At 37.7% G+C, this 15,650-nt stretch overlaps 2 protein-coding genes across 6 annotated transcripts; one reads left to right on the top strand and one right to left on the bottom strand.

The window, feature by feature from the left end:
* Positions 1–5,029: 5,029 nt before the first annotated feature.
* MS3_00004848 (uncharacterized protein) lies at positions 5,030–9,918 on the bottom strand. 3 transcript variants are annotated; one of them, XM_051212818.1, is made up of 7 exons: positions 9,785–9,918; positions 9,660–9,746; positions 7,730–9,625; positions 6,890–7,405; positions 6,688–6,847; positions 6,522–6,658; positions 5,030–6,478 (listed from the first exon to the last, which is right to left on the bottom strand). In XM_051212818.1, exons 1-3 carry the CDS (start codon positions 9,855–9,857, stop codon positions 8,181–8,183), a joined length of 1,605 nt encoding a protein of 534 aa, XP_051068737.1. In that variant the 5' UTR covers positions 9,858–9,918; the 3' UTR covers positions 5,030–6,478; positions 6,522–6,658; positions 6,688–6,847; positions 6,890–7,405; positions 7,730–8,180. The 3 variants fall into 3 exon arrangements, with proteins under 3 accessions (XP_051068737.1, XP_051068738.1, XP_051068739.1); XM_051212819.1 differs by having other exon boundaries at positions 6,890–9,616; positions 9,657–9,746; positions 9,785–9,886; XM_051212820.1 differs by having other exon boundaries at positions 5,030–6,067; positions 6,449–6,478; positions 6,890–9,743; positions 9,785–9,886.
* Positions 9,919–10,143: 225 nt separating this feature from the next.
* MS3_00004847 (uncharacterized protein) lies at positions 10,144–13,700 on the top strand. Of its 3 annotated transcripts, none has more exons than XM_051212815.1 (11): positions 10,144–10,668; positions 10,721–10,766; positions 10,810–10,910; positions 10,949–11,038; positions 11,080–11,248; positions 11,285–11,353; positions 11,389–11,602; positions 11,645–11,804; positions 11,834–11,970; positions 12,014–12,043; positions 12,778–13,700. In XM_051212815.1, exons 3-11 carry the CDS (start codon positions 10,838–10,840, stop codon positions 12,787–12,789), a joined length of 954 nt encoding a protein of 317 aa, XP_051068734.1. In that variant the 5' UTR covers positions 10,144–10,668; positions 10,721–10,766; positions 10,810–10,837; the 3' UTR covers positions 12,790–13,700. The 3 variants fall into 3 exon arrangements, with proteins under 3 accessions (XP_051068734.1, XP_051068736.1, XP_051068735.1); XM_051212817.1 differs by having other exon boundaries at positions 10,942–11,038; XM_051212816.1 differs by having other exon boundaries at positions 10,721–10,910; positions 10,952–11,038; positions 12,014–13,700.
* The last annotated feature ends 1,950 nt before the right edge of the window (positions 13,701–15,650 follow it).

Here is a 15,650-nt window from a genome sequence, read left to right as displayed (position 1 = left end):
CCAGTGGTACCAACAAAACTGCCCAGATTGTCTGGACATTTGTGACCTGTTTTGTGACTTGGATCGTGGTCGTTGTGGTGACCTGCTCCTGTTTCTATGACCCATTTGCATTCTGGTGACAGCCTCAGTGAGACTCTTAACACTCGCAATGAGTCCTTCTATTACAGGGTCTTTTGCTGATTCTACTTTTTGTGTGATTTATTGTGCCTGATCCAGTTGGAGGACCTCTTTCCATTATTCTGTCGGCTATACGCGCTAAATGAGATAATGAGGTTTCAGGATCTTGTGCATCCAAACAGTGTTGGACGTAGCATGGGAGAGCTTGTATCCATCCTTGTTTTAGGACTGCTTCACCCACTGTGTTATCACCCACTAAGACTTGGAGGTGACGTAAAAACTGTGACGGCGACCGATCACCTAGTGTTTCACCTTGAAAAAGTCTTTGAATTCTTTGACTATCTGATAATGATAAACGGTTCATTATCTCTCGTCTTAAGATGGTGTATGGTTGTGGTGATGGTGGATCTAAAATCAAGTCACGGACTTCTCTGGCGACTGAAGGAGGAAGGATAGAACACAAATCTCTATAGCGAATCCCTTCAGATTTGATATTGTGTCTCGTGAAATAATGCTCTAGTTGAGCAAACCACAACTCAGGATCACTACGATCAAATTCTGGAAGTCGGGATTTCGTAGTCATAACAGTGTCTATCTCCACTGGTGACAAATCATCCAGATTATGGGTTTCTATTGAGTCTGACATGAGGTATGTGACAAATATAGCAATAAAGTTAGCACGAAAAAATGGTTTCTATAACACGAATAACTTAAGGTAATTAAAAAAAAGAAAAAAAACTATTTATATATCCAACTTAGTTTACGGATAATCAGGTCTACTTTTACGATTGAGTACAAAATATATAATATTAATAACAAAAGTGAGGTTAAATTTGTGTTCAAAAGGGCTCACCAATTTCGTGTCTATAGGTAACCCTCGTGCTATTGATAGAAGAAACCAGACAAGTAGTGAATAGGTCTTTATTTCGATCTCAGCGCAGTCACAGTGGAGCGTGGGATTATCTGTTCAGACAAACAAAGGCTCTCAACATTCAATATAAGATAATAGGGAATATAACGCTTATACAAAATAAGGAAGTGAATGAATACTTGAACAATACTGTTCTGGCATATACTTGGTTGTTTGGGGTCAACTCTTAACCAACCAACCTAAGCTGTTACAGGACTATAATAATAAGGAAAAATCATTTAGTACAAAGATATTCCCACAAGTCACTTTAAATATATCATTACGAGCTAACGTAAAAGTCATACATCGTGGCTAGCATATATAACGTAGGTTACCCTGTCTTCGTACCCGGGTTCTGTGGTTTCTTTGATGACTGTACGAAACAAGCGATGCTATTACAAAGATATATTAGTTAAAGTAAAACAAACGGCGTGCAACCACCACCTTATCGGCCAATTCACGGAATGGAATTGACTGATGAACGTTGGTTGTCCTTGAACTGTGACCTGTTTGACGTTCAGTGACTTGACTCCCGGACGATTTGGCTAAGACCTGGTGACGCTTCACTGGCCCTACAGGAGTAGCAATAGGTGCTCCCTCTGCTGAACAATGAATTGGTTTAGTTATATGCTTCGTACATAAATTATCCAATGTTTCGTATACTGGGTCTCGGTCATAAGAAGCTATCCATCTTTCAAGAAAGCCTGGATCACATTGACATTGCATTTTCGACGTTTATGTTTTGTCTTAGTAGACACGAGACACAGAAGAGTCGGTTTTGCATCAGTTCTTCAAAAATCTTAGATAACGACACTGTTATTAAGACACTCTTCTGCGCTATTTTTATGGCAGTTTTATGCACGACCAAAAGTCTAAGGTAATTATGAGTAAATTTGAAAGTTTATTTTCTGATTTCAAAACCAAATATAAAAGGATTTTTTCATTTTGGGGTACATGGTATGACGAATTCCTTTAAAATTCACTATTCAGATGCCGCTACAATAGGTTTGACATAATTGCATCGCAGATTAGCAATTACTTCCATTTAGCTATACACTCAGAGTGGACAAATATTTTAAAACCCTGTCTCGAATCTTTGAGGAACAGTCATTTCTACCTAATATCTGTTACCAATGCTTAAAGATAACTAAAGAACCGGGAGATGACTTAGTAAAACATACAGGAATTTTGGACTGAGAATGTGAGAGGTTCAAGTTTTCTTCCATGACTGAAGATCAGTTTAAATGCCTAGTTTTTTCTGTAGCCTGCGTTCACGCGAGGATGCTGACATCCGGACAAGAATCCTAAGCAAGCCCGAACATTGTCCCAACATAACCCTACAGGAAGTACATAGCGAATACCAAAGATTAGTGAATTCGAAGCATGATACATCTATGGTAGGGAACAGTTACCGGTTCCTTCAGTCGAGAGGAAAGTTAAAAAGGTTCTAGCACGCAGAATTATCATGATGACGGCAACCAACCATCACTCCCATGCTGGTTATGCGGCGGTTGGCATTTCAAAATGTTTTGTCCGTTAAAAAAATCATCGTTGTACCACGTGTTCTAGAAAAGGACACAAAGAAATTCATTGCAAGACCCATGAACGCCGTTAACCGAAAGTGTATTCTTAAATATTCAAGCCATGAACAGCTAAAGTAACGGTATCTCCTAACAAATTCGGCCCCCATGACCGAAAAAAGTATATTTCTCCCAAGATTAATGGGTATAATGCTCGCTTACAGTTAGACACAGTCTACGATAGAACACTTATAAGCAGATGAACGTGGGAGAAAAAATGGTAGACCACGAATATATTCAACTCACTCATCAACATATGGTGCATTCGGTGGGATGCTGAACATTGTCGGTGATATTCATTGTTAAGTCACAGTCAAAGACTTTATGGAGAAAAGAGTAATATTTTTGACAGAAAATCCGTCACTCGACTTATTGGGGCTTGATTGGATAGAAAGGTTGAAGCTAACAGACCGTCCCATCAACTCGATCTGCGGCAACGTCAGCACGTCGAAAGTTGAGGAGAAAAACTCGGCGGAAGCATTATTAAAACGACATAAAATGATATTTAGCGAGAGTCTTGGAGAATGCACTAAATATAAAGTTGCTCTTATCCTTCGACAGGGATCAAAGCTAGCGTTTCGACCAAAAAGACCCGTACCATATGGTGACCCACCAGTTGGTGAACAAGAGGTAGAACTGTAGTGAACACGAACACCAGTGGGGAACAATCGAATGTATTTAACACGAAATTACAGGACTTGTTAATAAAATTTAGCAATCATAAAGTAACTGCTTAATTTGCAAAATTTCCACCAATTGTCTCAAAATGACCCAGACTTCATTGTTCTCGCATTTTCATGCAAGTTTCATCCTCTTCCATTCTATGCTGTCCGATCCCCTTATCCCTCTGCTGCCAGACCTTCTGTTCATGACTAACATCATATACTACTTATGTCAATATAAGTAGCACACACCACAGAACGACTTCATAAATTGGGTATCATTGAACCGGTAAAAAATGGGCTGCACCGGTAGTGGTAGTAAAGAAGACTAATTATAGCGTCCGTTTATTTCCTGACTACTCAACTGGACTAAGTGAAGCCCTAGAAACTCATCAGTGTCCCTTACTTGAAGATCAGAATAGCCGGGCTTTTAACGTTGGTGATAAAGTGTTCGTCAAATTACACATTAGGAAGAATCGTCGGGAACTGGGGACCATCGAAAGGAGAATAGGAAATGTCTTATACAAAAAGCATAGGACTTTCAGAATGTAGGTTAAACACATCAATCAAATACACAGAGAAAAAGGGCTTTAAACACTGTAGATAGTCGAATGAGGCTTCCGCTAGAGATAATTACAGATACACCAATGACAAGAACCCCAAAAGACACTCATAGACGCCAGATACCAAGAAAGTCTGATCGCCGCAGAAAACCAGTTACAAAGCTGCAAGTAGACCCAAAGAAAAGGTCTTATTTTATAAGGGGGAGGTGTTGGGGCGATCCAGCAAACTCCTCAAAAAAGCCAAAAAGGCTCTGAAATCATCAAGATGCATCTTATCCAATCAGCGTTCACTGGACGTCTTGACAGAAATATCTAAAAATTCAAAAGTCACATGTCGAGCTTCTGATCGGATGATTACTTATACTGCTATTATGTTTAGTAGCATCCCAGATTCTCCGGGAAACCCAAGGACATCTAAATACCATAAATACCCCAGATTTTCTATATATAAACGAACCGTTAGAGTGATGTGTTTCCTAAATTTTTGTACCTTTTCTGTCGTGTTCAGATCGCTGTGTCGATCTATTCTGGGGGGGGGGTACTAGAAGAGCTTAGGAACCAAATCTGGATGACTGCCATGAAATAAAACATTCGTTTGTCTACTATAAGCAATTTGGCTGCTTTGATACTGCGTTTTTAAAACAGAAGAGTAACTTTTTCTTTCTTCCTGCAGAACACTGTCAATGAAAATTCAACACCAACCTGATGTACTTCACCAATATGCATGAGCAATCGTTGAGAATTAGGAGATATTTACTGATGGATAATTTATACTTTTCTTAAGCTTCAATAAACATCTTCACTTATAACGCATCAGTCCTTTAATTACAGGAATGCTTATGCATCGCGATAGACCGGTTCTTGTTATTATAGTTTAATTGCTTTGGAACTGCGTTCACTTTGCCAAGCTAACTGAAGAAAATGAATAAATGCAAAATCAGCTTAATGACGGCAAAAGTTAACCGCTGTATGATTTCTCAACGGTACGATAGTTCGAAATTTCCTCTAGTGGTATAGTACAGCATACTCAAGGTTACAGTATTCGGTAATAGGCCTTTACGACTAATCATGTGTGTGCCACCATGGTAAGCGTTACACATCAATGCGAACCAACATCCCTGTTTCACAGCCACATAAGACTGCATAGTACACTGCCTACCGTAACGCTGTAAAAACAACTTGATGGCTATATAAATGAATTTATGTAAAACTGAATAGATTTGAACGTTAGAACTTCTTGTTATCAAAAAGCATAGTTATGGTCAGTTAAAACAATGCATTCTGGAGATGTAGCTTCATCATTAACACCGAGTGAACTCATAACTTCTGCACATACGTCTTCCGCGGCCTCGAGGCATGAACGGATAAGTTTACCGGCCAGATGTTCATTAAGAAGGTTGTGTAGTAGTTATTAGTGAACATCTTCAGCAGATCTTCACTCCCTGAGAGATTGACACGTTGTCCAACGCACGGAGAGCCAAGTTCATTATGTAGTTCCTTGTCTACACACCTCCACGAGTTAGATCCTTGGGATTTGCATACAAAATGTGACTACGCGGCAGCATGTAGTCATTAAAGCGCTCACAAGCGCAACGTTGTTGTGAAGTATCAACAACATACTGCGGATTTCCCCCTTTTTTGCCGCTTTGTCGACAAATTGCCGACTTTTCGCCTAAATTCTCGCCGAATTGTCGAATTTTTGCCAAAATTTCCGCGGAATTGCCTGCTTATACGCTTAATTGTCTACTTTTCGGCTAAATAAACACGGAACTCCCTATTTTCGATCCATTGTCATCACCCCAAAGGTCTCCTATGGTCGCTTTTATCTTCAACAACAGATCAAAATAAAACTGCAATGCACTTGAAAACCGGTATATTAAAAAAATTATTTATAAGGAAAAGCGAATTAGCGTACAACATTAGGGCAGAAGCTTCAGCATCGATTGTTTTGCATATACATTGCAATTGCTAATTCATTGTTATTTGAAATTATCTGCAAAATAAGGAACAGGTGATGTATTATCTATAAGGAATGTGCATTTAAACAAAAGTTCACTGACACTCAAACACACATTCTCAACACTTTTATAGCTTCCCATGTAAGTCATAAAGTAAGCTCTTTTACCAAAAATTGTTTATTAAAAATGAGGTAGAACATAAAGAAAATTGCACGGACTAGTCCCTTCAGCCTAGTTCGTTCAGCTATTGAGAATTTAGGTAGTCGTCCCGTGAATTCTGAAGTAAAAAAAAAGAAAAATTCACAACGATATCTGAATGACATGCTTTGGCAAAGCCAAGATCTGCAAAAGAAACAGGTGATGTATTATTAATAAGGCGTGTGTTTAGTCGCAAGTTCACTGGCAATCAAATACACTTCCTTAACATTTAATTAGTTCCCCATATAGGAAGTAAGCTTACTCACAATATAACTTTTATTGAAAAATAAGTAGGACATAAAAAACATTTCACGGACTACTTCATTCAGCCATGCACGTTCGGCTATTGAGAATAAAAATAATCTAACTGTGAATCCTTATGTGTAAAAAAACAAAAGAAGTTACAACGATATCTGAATGACATGCTTTGGCAAAGCCAAATACTTGACGCTTGACTCACGGTTATGTTCGTTAAGACAGTCGACTGGAACTATAGAACAATGGGGAAGTTATCACTTTAAATTAGTACATACCTGATCTTGTTTCCTCCTATGACGCTTCATCAGTTTGTCTCTGATGTCGTGAAAATAACCTTGTGTCGCGATATCGTACAGTTTCGCAAGGTCTTTTTCTTTGACAGATGATGACGAAAAGCGATTTGTTAATGCACCTGAAGTTTAAATAATAGATATAGGTTACTTCGTATGCAGCCGTAAAACCGGCATTTCTGAAGTGCTCGTTTTGAAGAAGTGCCAAGTAGCGTGAAATTGCTGGCAACCTCAGGTGTCATGAGGTACGACAATATATATCGCATTGAGGTTTTAGGATTATTATCCATTAACCTCGTTACCATGGCCATCTGTAATACAAACAAATTATTAAATTATTGTTGTTGACTTACAAATCTGTCCCTCATTTCTTTCTGCTGCAAATCAGTGTTCAGCATCTGCAGTCCCAAACAACCAAAAAAGAGGAAATAAAGGGGAAAATGCGCCAGAATGTCGCCTTTTTCGCCTGTCCGTAGGAAATAATGCGGATTTACCCCTTTTACCCGCTTTGTCGATAAATAACCGACTTTTCGCCTAAATATCCACTGAATTGTCGAATTTTCGCCCAAATATCCGCGGATTTGCCTACTTTTCACCTAAATATCTGCCGAATCGACTACTTTTCGCCTAAGTACACACATAACTGTTTATTTCTGATCCATTGGCATAACCCCAAAGGTCTCCAATGTTCGCCTTTTGTTTCAACAACAGACCAAAAATAAAGTCAAATGCACTGGAAAACCAGTATACTTTTAAAAATTTTACTTAAAAGGAAAAGCTTATTATTGTACAACATTATAGCTGAAGATTCAGCATAGATTGTTTTTCACTTCCACTGTAAATGCTTATTTATTGTTATTTGACAATATCTGCAAAAGAAAGAACAGGTGATGTATTATTTATAAGGAATGTGCGTTTAATCACTAGTTCACTAACAATCAAACGCACTTTCTCAACACTTCAGTAGCTTCCAATGCTAGTAAAAAGGTAAGCTGTGCCACCAAAAAATGTTTACTAAAAATTCCGCATAACAAAAAGAAACTGAACGGACGTTTGCCTTCAGCCACGTATGTTCGGCTGTTGAGAATTAAAACAGTGTTCCTGTGAATTCTGAAATGTCCAAAAAACAACAAGTAACAAGGACATCTGAATGACAGGCTTTGGCACAGCAAAATACTTTGTGCGAAACTTACGGTTATGTCCGTTAACACTGATGACTGTAACTATAGAGCCGTAAGGTAAGGCAAAGTTTCTGAAGAGGAACGTTCCTCTTCAGATGACAAAGGGAACTGCTGACTTGATAGTCCGCAATCGAAATGATGCGGTTCTTCACGTTCATTAGACTTAGATGGTAATTGCTTTACATTAATATTCAAGTCACTAATGGCCGAGGATACGTTGTGCATCGTTTTAGTCAAGTCACTGATAGCTGACGACATGTTCTGAACCCCTTTATGACCATAAACGTCGAAAAAACGAGGCACCGCTGCTTCGAGGCATGAACGGATGATTTTACTTGCCAAAGGTTCACTGAGAGTATGGATTGAGTGGTATTTGTTAGTGAACTTCTCCAGCAGATCATCACTCTTTGTCGAGATTGACATGTGGTCCAGCGCACGAAGAACCTGGTCCATTATGTATTTCCTATTCCACCGGTTGATATGTCGAAGTAGGTCTACAAACCTTATAGAGACAAAGGAACACACACATAGCTCCGCGAATTAAATCTTTAGAATGTGCATACAGAATATGACCACAGGGTAGCACTGCAAACCCACTATGTCTCATGTAAGACTCGAATGGAAAGGCTGAAAAACTATCTAAAGGTCCATGTGCACGAACGTCGTCAGGGAGGTGCTGTAACGAATGCACATTGTAAACTACGTTTTCAGACCCATAACACCATTCGTATTCATTCAGGAAGCTTAGTAAATCTATTCTGGCGGTTTCTACAACAGTATTATGTAATTTGGGATGTGCCAGCAGGTACATGGATAACGCTAAACGCCGGAAATTAAGATAAAAAGGTTGTGGTAATGTTTTTTCAAGAATCACCGGGCCTAAATACAGAAGGAACAACGTACATTCAGAAGCTTTCCATGCCGATACGAAGTCTAGTGTACGGCATTTACGGGGGAAGTCAGAAGGAGTACTTGTCACGCAACCTGATATTAAATTATTTATTTCCCTAATTGCACATGAGTTAAGGTTCTGCAGTCTTCGGCGTGCTAAATCTATCCATAAGTTAACTAGTTTTTTTGTAACACCAAGGTACACCATGTGCATAGGATCTAGAGGAAAAGTTATAATCATATTAATAGAAAGCGTCTCCATTATAGAATGTCTTTGATGGTGAGTAGATTGAGTCTGACGACGGAAGGTGTCGTCCGTTCTTAAAGTATATACCCCAATTGGAAAGGTCGTCTTACCCTCCAGCCGTCTCCCAAGTACAGTACACCTATCGCAACCTGCCTTACTGTTATGATTTACCGTGTACCTAACACAAGAACGAGCAGGTGCGTCATATATAACATCCGCCAACCTAATAGCTATGCATTTATTAAACTTGACACTAAAAAGACCCACGTCTGTCGTTTCTTTTGTTTCAGAAATTGTGTCCGCAGAAAATTCGTTGAATTCTACCGGTTTACTATTCCCTCCGTAGATCCCTATCATGAACACGTCACTAAACCTCGGGGCAATTATCCGTCCTAGTATAGTCCCTAACTGTTGATTGGAGCTTCTAGATATAGAAAGTCCATCTATATTGATATATAAATTTAAAGAATCAAAATCAATAGTACACAACCAAAGCTCAACGCATCTTAGCAGATTGGTTTTCAATCCTAGATGGTAGTAAACCCCACTGCCGATGAACTTTGGTTGAACACTTGCACACGTCTTTAGGACACCTCTGATGCTTTTCAGTATGTCCGTGATAAGAAATCGTAGACCATACAGAACCCGATCAGCATCTCCTATGCTCAGAGATGTATTTGACATTATATACATCATAAAGTCGTTCATCAGTTCTTTGCGATTCACGAACTTTTGAGAGCACAAGTTCACTTCAGTACATCCTACAATAACTATATTCACGTATGAATTTTATGTACATACTACTATTATCTGAAAGCCTTTGATTGATGTTGCTAGTGGATGGTGTAATAGTTGAAGTACTGTCATTACAGCTGATTTTTCTCTTTCCTTCTATCAATTTAATAAACAATATTGTTGAACTCAGTTACCTTTTACGGTGCTTTCATTAGCAAACTCACTGGACGAAAGGAAGTCATATTTTTTCATTAAAGCAGCTCTCATTTTATTCCATCTTCTGTTATAAGTGGATCTATGACAGCCAAGGGAACGTGACAAGTTCACAGTGGCCCTACGTCTATGAACATTCTCACTGATTTCAACAGAACTCATAGTATTGGCCTAACAAGGTTATCAGTTACAATGAACATGAAAATCGGAGAGCGTCACTCACCTGCATCACTTAGGTTTTCTGTGATGGCTCCCAAGCATGTCTGAACACTTTAGCTAAACAACAAACGTAGTCAGTGCATATGCGTATCAACCTAATTCCTGGTTCCGTATTTTGTACCTTGTTTTTATGACAATAGTTTTGTTTTTTTATTAAGTGGTGGCTTAGTTCGCCGAAGTTTATGAAAACTTATGTTCTGGATGCGGTTCATTCAAATACTGTACGTTACGTAGAGTTGTCGACAAATTTCCCCAAATACACGACGTAAGATGGAAAAAGCGACATTTCCCCTTTATTTACGATTTCGTCCCCTTTAATTCCCTTTTTTTGTGTTGCTTGGGACTTCTTTCAAACAGGTCTCAAAATTGTCCCAACTCGTAAATCTTCGACATAACATAATATCATTGAAGATTCGTCCTATATCATGTATCATCACGATGGCATCGTCTTCGTCACTTGAAGAATGAACGTTATCAGACATAGTGTGGCTGAACTCAATTCAAATCTAAAAATGTATTGATTTGACCGCTTTTGAGAAACTTCACGAATTGTCGATGCGACGCACCAATCATCTTGCGACGGCTTGACCTTCGAGTGCTCGCAACCTCCATCAGTTAACGATACCCTTGAAGCGTTGCCATGCAGGTGAGTGACGCTCTCCGATTTTCATGTCCATTATAACTGATAACCTTGTTAGGCCAATACTATGAGTTCTGTTGAAGTCAGTGAGAATGTTCGTAGACGTAGGGCCACTGTAAACTTATCACGTTCCCTTGGCTGTCATAGATCCACTTATAACAGAAGATGGAATAAAATGAGAGCTGCTTTAATGAAAAAATATGACTTTCTTTCGTTCAGTGAGTTTGCTAATGAAAGCGCAATCAAAGGTAATCGACTTTAACAGTGGTATATGTTTAGTTGATAGCAGTCGAGAGAGAAATTAATTGTAATGAGAATCCTTCAACTGTTGCACCGTCCACTAGGTGCAGCAATCAAAGGCTTCTAGATAATAATGGTATGTATACGAAGTGTAAAACGTTAATATATTTCCTATAGGATGTAATGACGTTAATGTACTAACATTTCCTGAAGGTGCATTGAAGCGTAAAGAAGGATTTCTTTACAATTCAGAAGACATGGATGTTGCCGAGATGCAGGCTGGAAACAGCCACGTACAATATCCGAGATTTCGGTTGTTTGATAGAGTCACCTCGCCAATTGCCAAGTACGTTTCATTACCATTTGGATTTTTATGAATTAGTTCGACACCATTAGGTACATCACCGTCAACATTAGAATCTAAGCACTTAGATTGTGCTTTAGCGGCCCAGTAAGTCACCTGTACAATCAAGTGGAGTTTATTAGATTTGATAGGTTGTATACGATGATGCAGAACATATCGTCAGCTATTATTGACTTGAGTAAAAATGTAAAGCTGCTATTAGCAAAGCTCAGTGAACGCGAAAATCCGCATCATTTCGATTGTGGACTATCAAGTCAGCAGTTCCCTTTGTCATCTGAAGAGGAACTGCAGATGTTGGACACTGATTTGCAGCAGAAAGAAATGAGGGACAGATTTGTAAGTCAACAACAATAATTTAATAATTTGTTTGTATTACAGATGGCCATGGTAACGAGGTTAATGGATAATAATCCTAAAACCTCAATGCGATATATTTTGTCGTACCTCATGACACCTGAGGTTGCCAGCAATTTCACGCTACTTGGCACTTCTTCAAAACGAGCACTTCAGAAATGCCGGTTTTACGGCTGCATACGAAGTAACCTATATCTATTATTTAAACTTCAGGTGCATTAACAAGTCGCTTTTCGTCATCATCTGTCAAAGAAAAAGACCTTGCGAAACTGTACGATATCGCGACACAAGGTTATTTTCACGACATCAGAGACAAACTGATGAAGCGTCATAGGAGGAAACAAGATCAGGTATGTACTAATTTAAAGTGATAACTTCCCTATTGTTCTATAGTTCCAGTCGACTGTCTTAACGAACATAACCGTGAGTTAAGCGTCAAGTATTTGGCTTTGCCAAAGCATGTCATTCAGATATCGTTGTAACTTCTTTTGTTTTTTTACACATAAGGATTCACAGTTAGATTATTTTTATTCTCAATAGCCGAACGTGCATGGCTGAATGAAGTAGTCCGTGAAATGTTTTTTATGTCCTACTTATTTTTCAATAAAAGTTATATTGTGAATAAGCTTACTTCCTATATGGGGAACTAATTAAATGTTAAGGAAGTGTGTTTGATTGCCAGTGAACTTGCGATTGAACACACGCCTTATTAATAATACATCACCTGTTTCTTTTGCAGATCTTTTCAAATAACAATGAATTGGCAATTACAATGAAAATGCATAACGATTTGAATGAGATGCATGCACACTTCAGACAGACTTAAATATTATAATTAATTGGTGTAAAGAGTGGCTGACGCCTATCAACACGACAAAGCGTGTCTACATACACTTTGTGGATGCGAAGGTAAATAAGTACAGCATAGGGGAAGTGCCTGTACCCGTGGTCCGGTTTCACAAGGATCTTGAGATGGCAGTTAGCCATAATATTAAGACCACGGGCCATTGCCAGGAGGTTGTTATACCATTGGTACACAATGTGGATGCATAGGTTGGATGATTTCTATGATGTAGGGCATTCGTTTGTCTACTATTAGCAATCTAACTGTTTTGATACTGCGTTTGTAGTATAGGTTATCTTTTTTCTTTCTGTAGAACACTCAATGAAAGTTTAGTACCAACCTGATGTACTTGACCAATACACACAAGCAATTGTTAAAAATTGAAAGTTATTTGATAATTTGTACTTTTTAAAACTTTAATAAACATCGTCATTCATAACACGTCTTTCTAATTACGGCAATGCTTATCTATCGCGATAGATCGGTTTTTATTACCAACTGGTCTACTTGCTTTGAGACTGTATTCACTTAGCTAAAACAGTTGAATAGGTGCCTAGTAACTTTTGGATACATGTTATTAAGTTGACAGGCTTTCCTGTACAATCGGCGGTCTTGGGGTGGTTTCGAATACAGTATTGGGGATATCTCCAATTCGTGCAGAATGTCCCCAAAATGTGTAAGAAAATTGGGGTTTGGTCACATTTTTGATTGGTTTCCACAAAGTTGTCGCAAATTTTGAGGAAAAACCCAAAATTGCAGAAAATTTTGGGGGAAACCCATAATTTCAAAAATCTTTGGGATTTTATCATTAATTATAGACGGGTTCCCCCAATGTTATAAGATTCTGAGGTTCTTGTGCCATTTCCCCAAAATCTTCTATCGCGGCTTCTCCAATATAAGGATATTGGGATCTCCATTATTTTCTCAAGTAGCATGCAACTACACAATAATGAGAGTTTTTAATGGGATTGAGTTGTTAAAATGGAAAATCTGTTATCCGGTTTGATAACTCCCGTCGGTGTAATTTGTAAGCTCCAACTATTCTGATGAATTGGTTGTTTAGAATACTGAAGTACTAGAAACCGTTAACTGCGAAGTGGATCTAATCACATCAAATCATGTAATTGATTAAAAAAAAGGGGATTGTGCGCTAAAGACCTTGTTTCGACACATGGCGAAGAAGTACCGAGAAATATAGGAGTATAACACGGTTGTTTATGATCCAGAAGAATCAGCTTAGTCGCTTTAGTAATTCTGAGAAAAGCTATTCTACATAGTACAGATCAAATAAATTATTATCGTAATCAATACATATTTATCTTCCCTATTATTTCCATCAGTAAGTAGAATAATTAAAGAATGACAAGCTGTGACCTAATTTTCTAAAATGCAACAAGAATACGAACTCATGCTTGAGAATAACTGTCGATTTAGATCTATCACATCTATAAATTGAGTATATTAATTCAATCTCTCTTTTTAGGGAAACGCGTAGTTGCACAATACTTAGTTTTTTAATGAAAAGATGAGAAAGTCAAACTATATTTTTGATGCGAAAAATTCTACGAACAATTACTTTTGATAAAGAAGTGAAGGCAGGATTACTTGGACTTACATCGAGTGAGTGGTGTACGAAATCTGTAGACGCAAACATCGATTTTATGTATTTTCATAAATCTCTGTAAGAGCTCTTCACAGTAGTCGAATTCTATTAGACTGTACCATTGTCGAATTCCCAATGGTAAATATCTAACCAGCAAGTAACGTTATACTGGTATAATTAATAACTCCAAATATTAACAACGTATTCATAGAATATCGACCTGGTCTTTTAAAGCCTGGTTTCAGCAACATACTGTGGTGGCAGAGGTTTATAGCATGGGTGGGTGCTTCTATGTTCTATAAAATATGTTATTAAACAACATTCAAAACAGAACTACTAAATAGTTATTAGGAACTTGAATGCTAGATATATTTGGGAGAATTTCAAAAGAATTATCAAGTTCTTATCTTTGTTTTTTGTGGGACAAAATATTTACTTGCTCGGTCATAATAATCATGCTTAACCAGAATTTTATGGGAAAGTACTAAATTAAATGAATAACTCAGAGACTTATCTAGTCGGTAGCTTGTTAGTCTATCAATCTGAGTCTGTGTAAAAGTCAAGAATGCAAAACAATGTTCTGCCATAATTTTCACATGCTCTGTGAATGAAAATCATTATTATTTAGCCAATATTCATGCCTAAACATTATTTAATTGCACATGTTTCCCTCACTAGCATTTTATTGGATAATTAACAGCTAGTTTGTTTTCTGTTGGTTAATATACTGAATATCCGTTTAGTCATATTAAACTAGCCAGTTACCAATAGAATTCATCATATTCACGAGTTACAGTTTCTAGTTATGCTTATTAAGCCATAAAACAAGTGTTGGTAGACTTTACAACTCAATATTGTGGGGATTGTATTTCGTGCTCAAGCTTTTGCGATGATTACTTTTAGACAATACGATTTCGAAATTAGTAATTGAATTGTATTTAAGTGTCACTTTATTTCCATATAAATAATCACAAAGTTTACACAATAATGCCTATAATACATTACTATGTCTTGTTTACACTGCGTCATTGCAAAATATTAATACTGTGTCAACTCATGGAGACCTTTAGTTTTGAAAACAGTATTTGTAACACAAACTATGACAGGATTTAAATATAGATAACGATTTAGTGGAGTGAGCCCTTCTAGGATCACTTCACTGGTGTTTTCATAAGCAACTTGTCATGTGAAATCTTTTTATAACCGAACTAGACAAAGAAACCCGATCAAATCTAACGACAATCGGTAAAAAAGGCTTTGTATATACATACCCCTACATGTTTTGGATTTTGACAAATGCGTGCAAATTTCCTTCACACAGAATCTCATGAAACGTTAGGCTAATATCAACTCATTAACAGGAAAAGTTAAAGTTTCACTAGACTATTTGAATTGTCAGGAAGGCTCCTCATCAACCTTTTGTTGTCATCATAAATCCAAATTTTGTCACAATGCAAAGATTACTTTTAGGATTTGGAAACCATTTTTTAGTTACTATGAACAAAGACCTCAACTTATGTTATTTAGGAACTGTAAATTTACAAGTGATAACAATTAAACACTTGTATTGTCTATACTTTTAC

This window comes from Schistosoma haematobium, chromosome 3 (genome assembly GCF_000699445.3).
Source record: "Schistosoma haematobium chromosome 3, whole genome shotgun sequence".
In the NCBI taxonomy this organism is placed as follows: Eukaryota; Metazoa; Platyhelminthes; class Trematoda; order Strigeidida; family Schistosomatidae; genus Schistosoma; species Schistosoma haematobium.
Note: the sequence above shows the minus strand (reverse complement) of the source record. Positions and strands in the feature narration are given on the sequence as shown.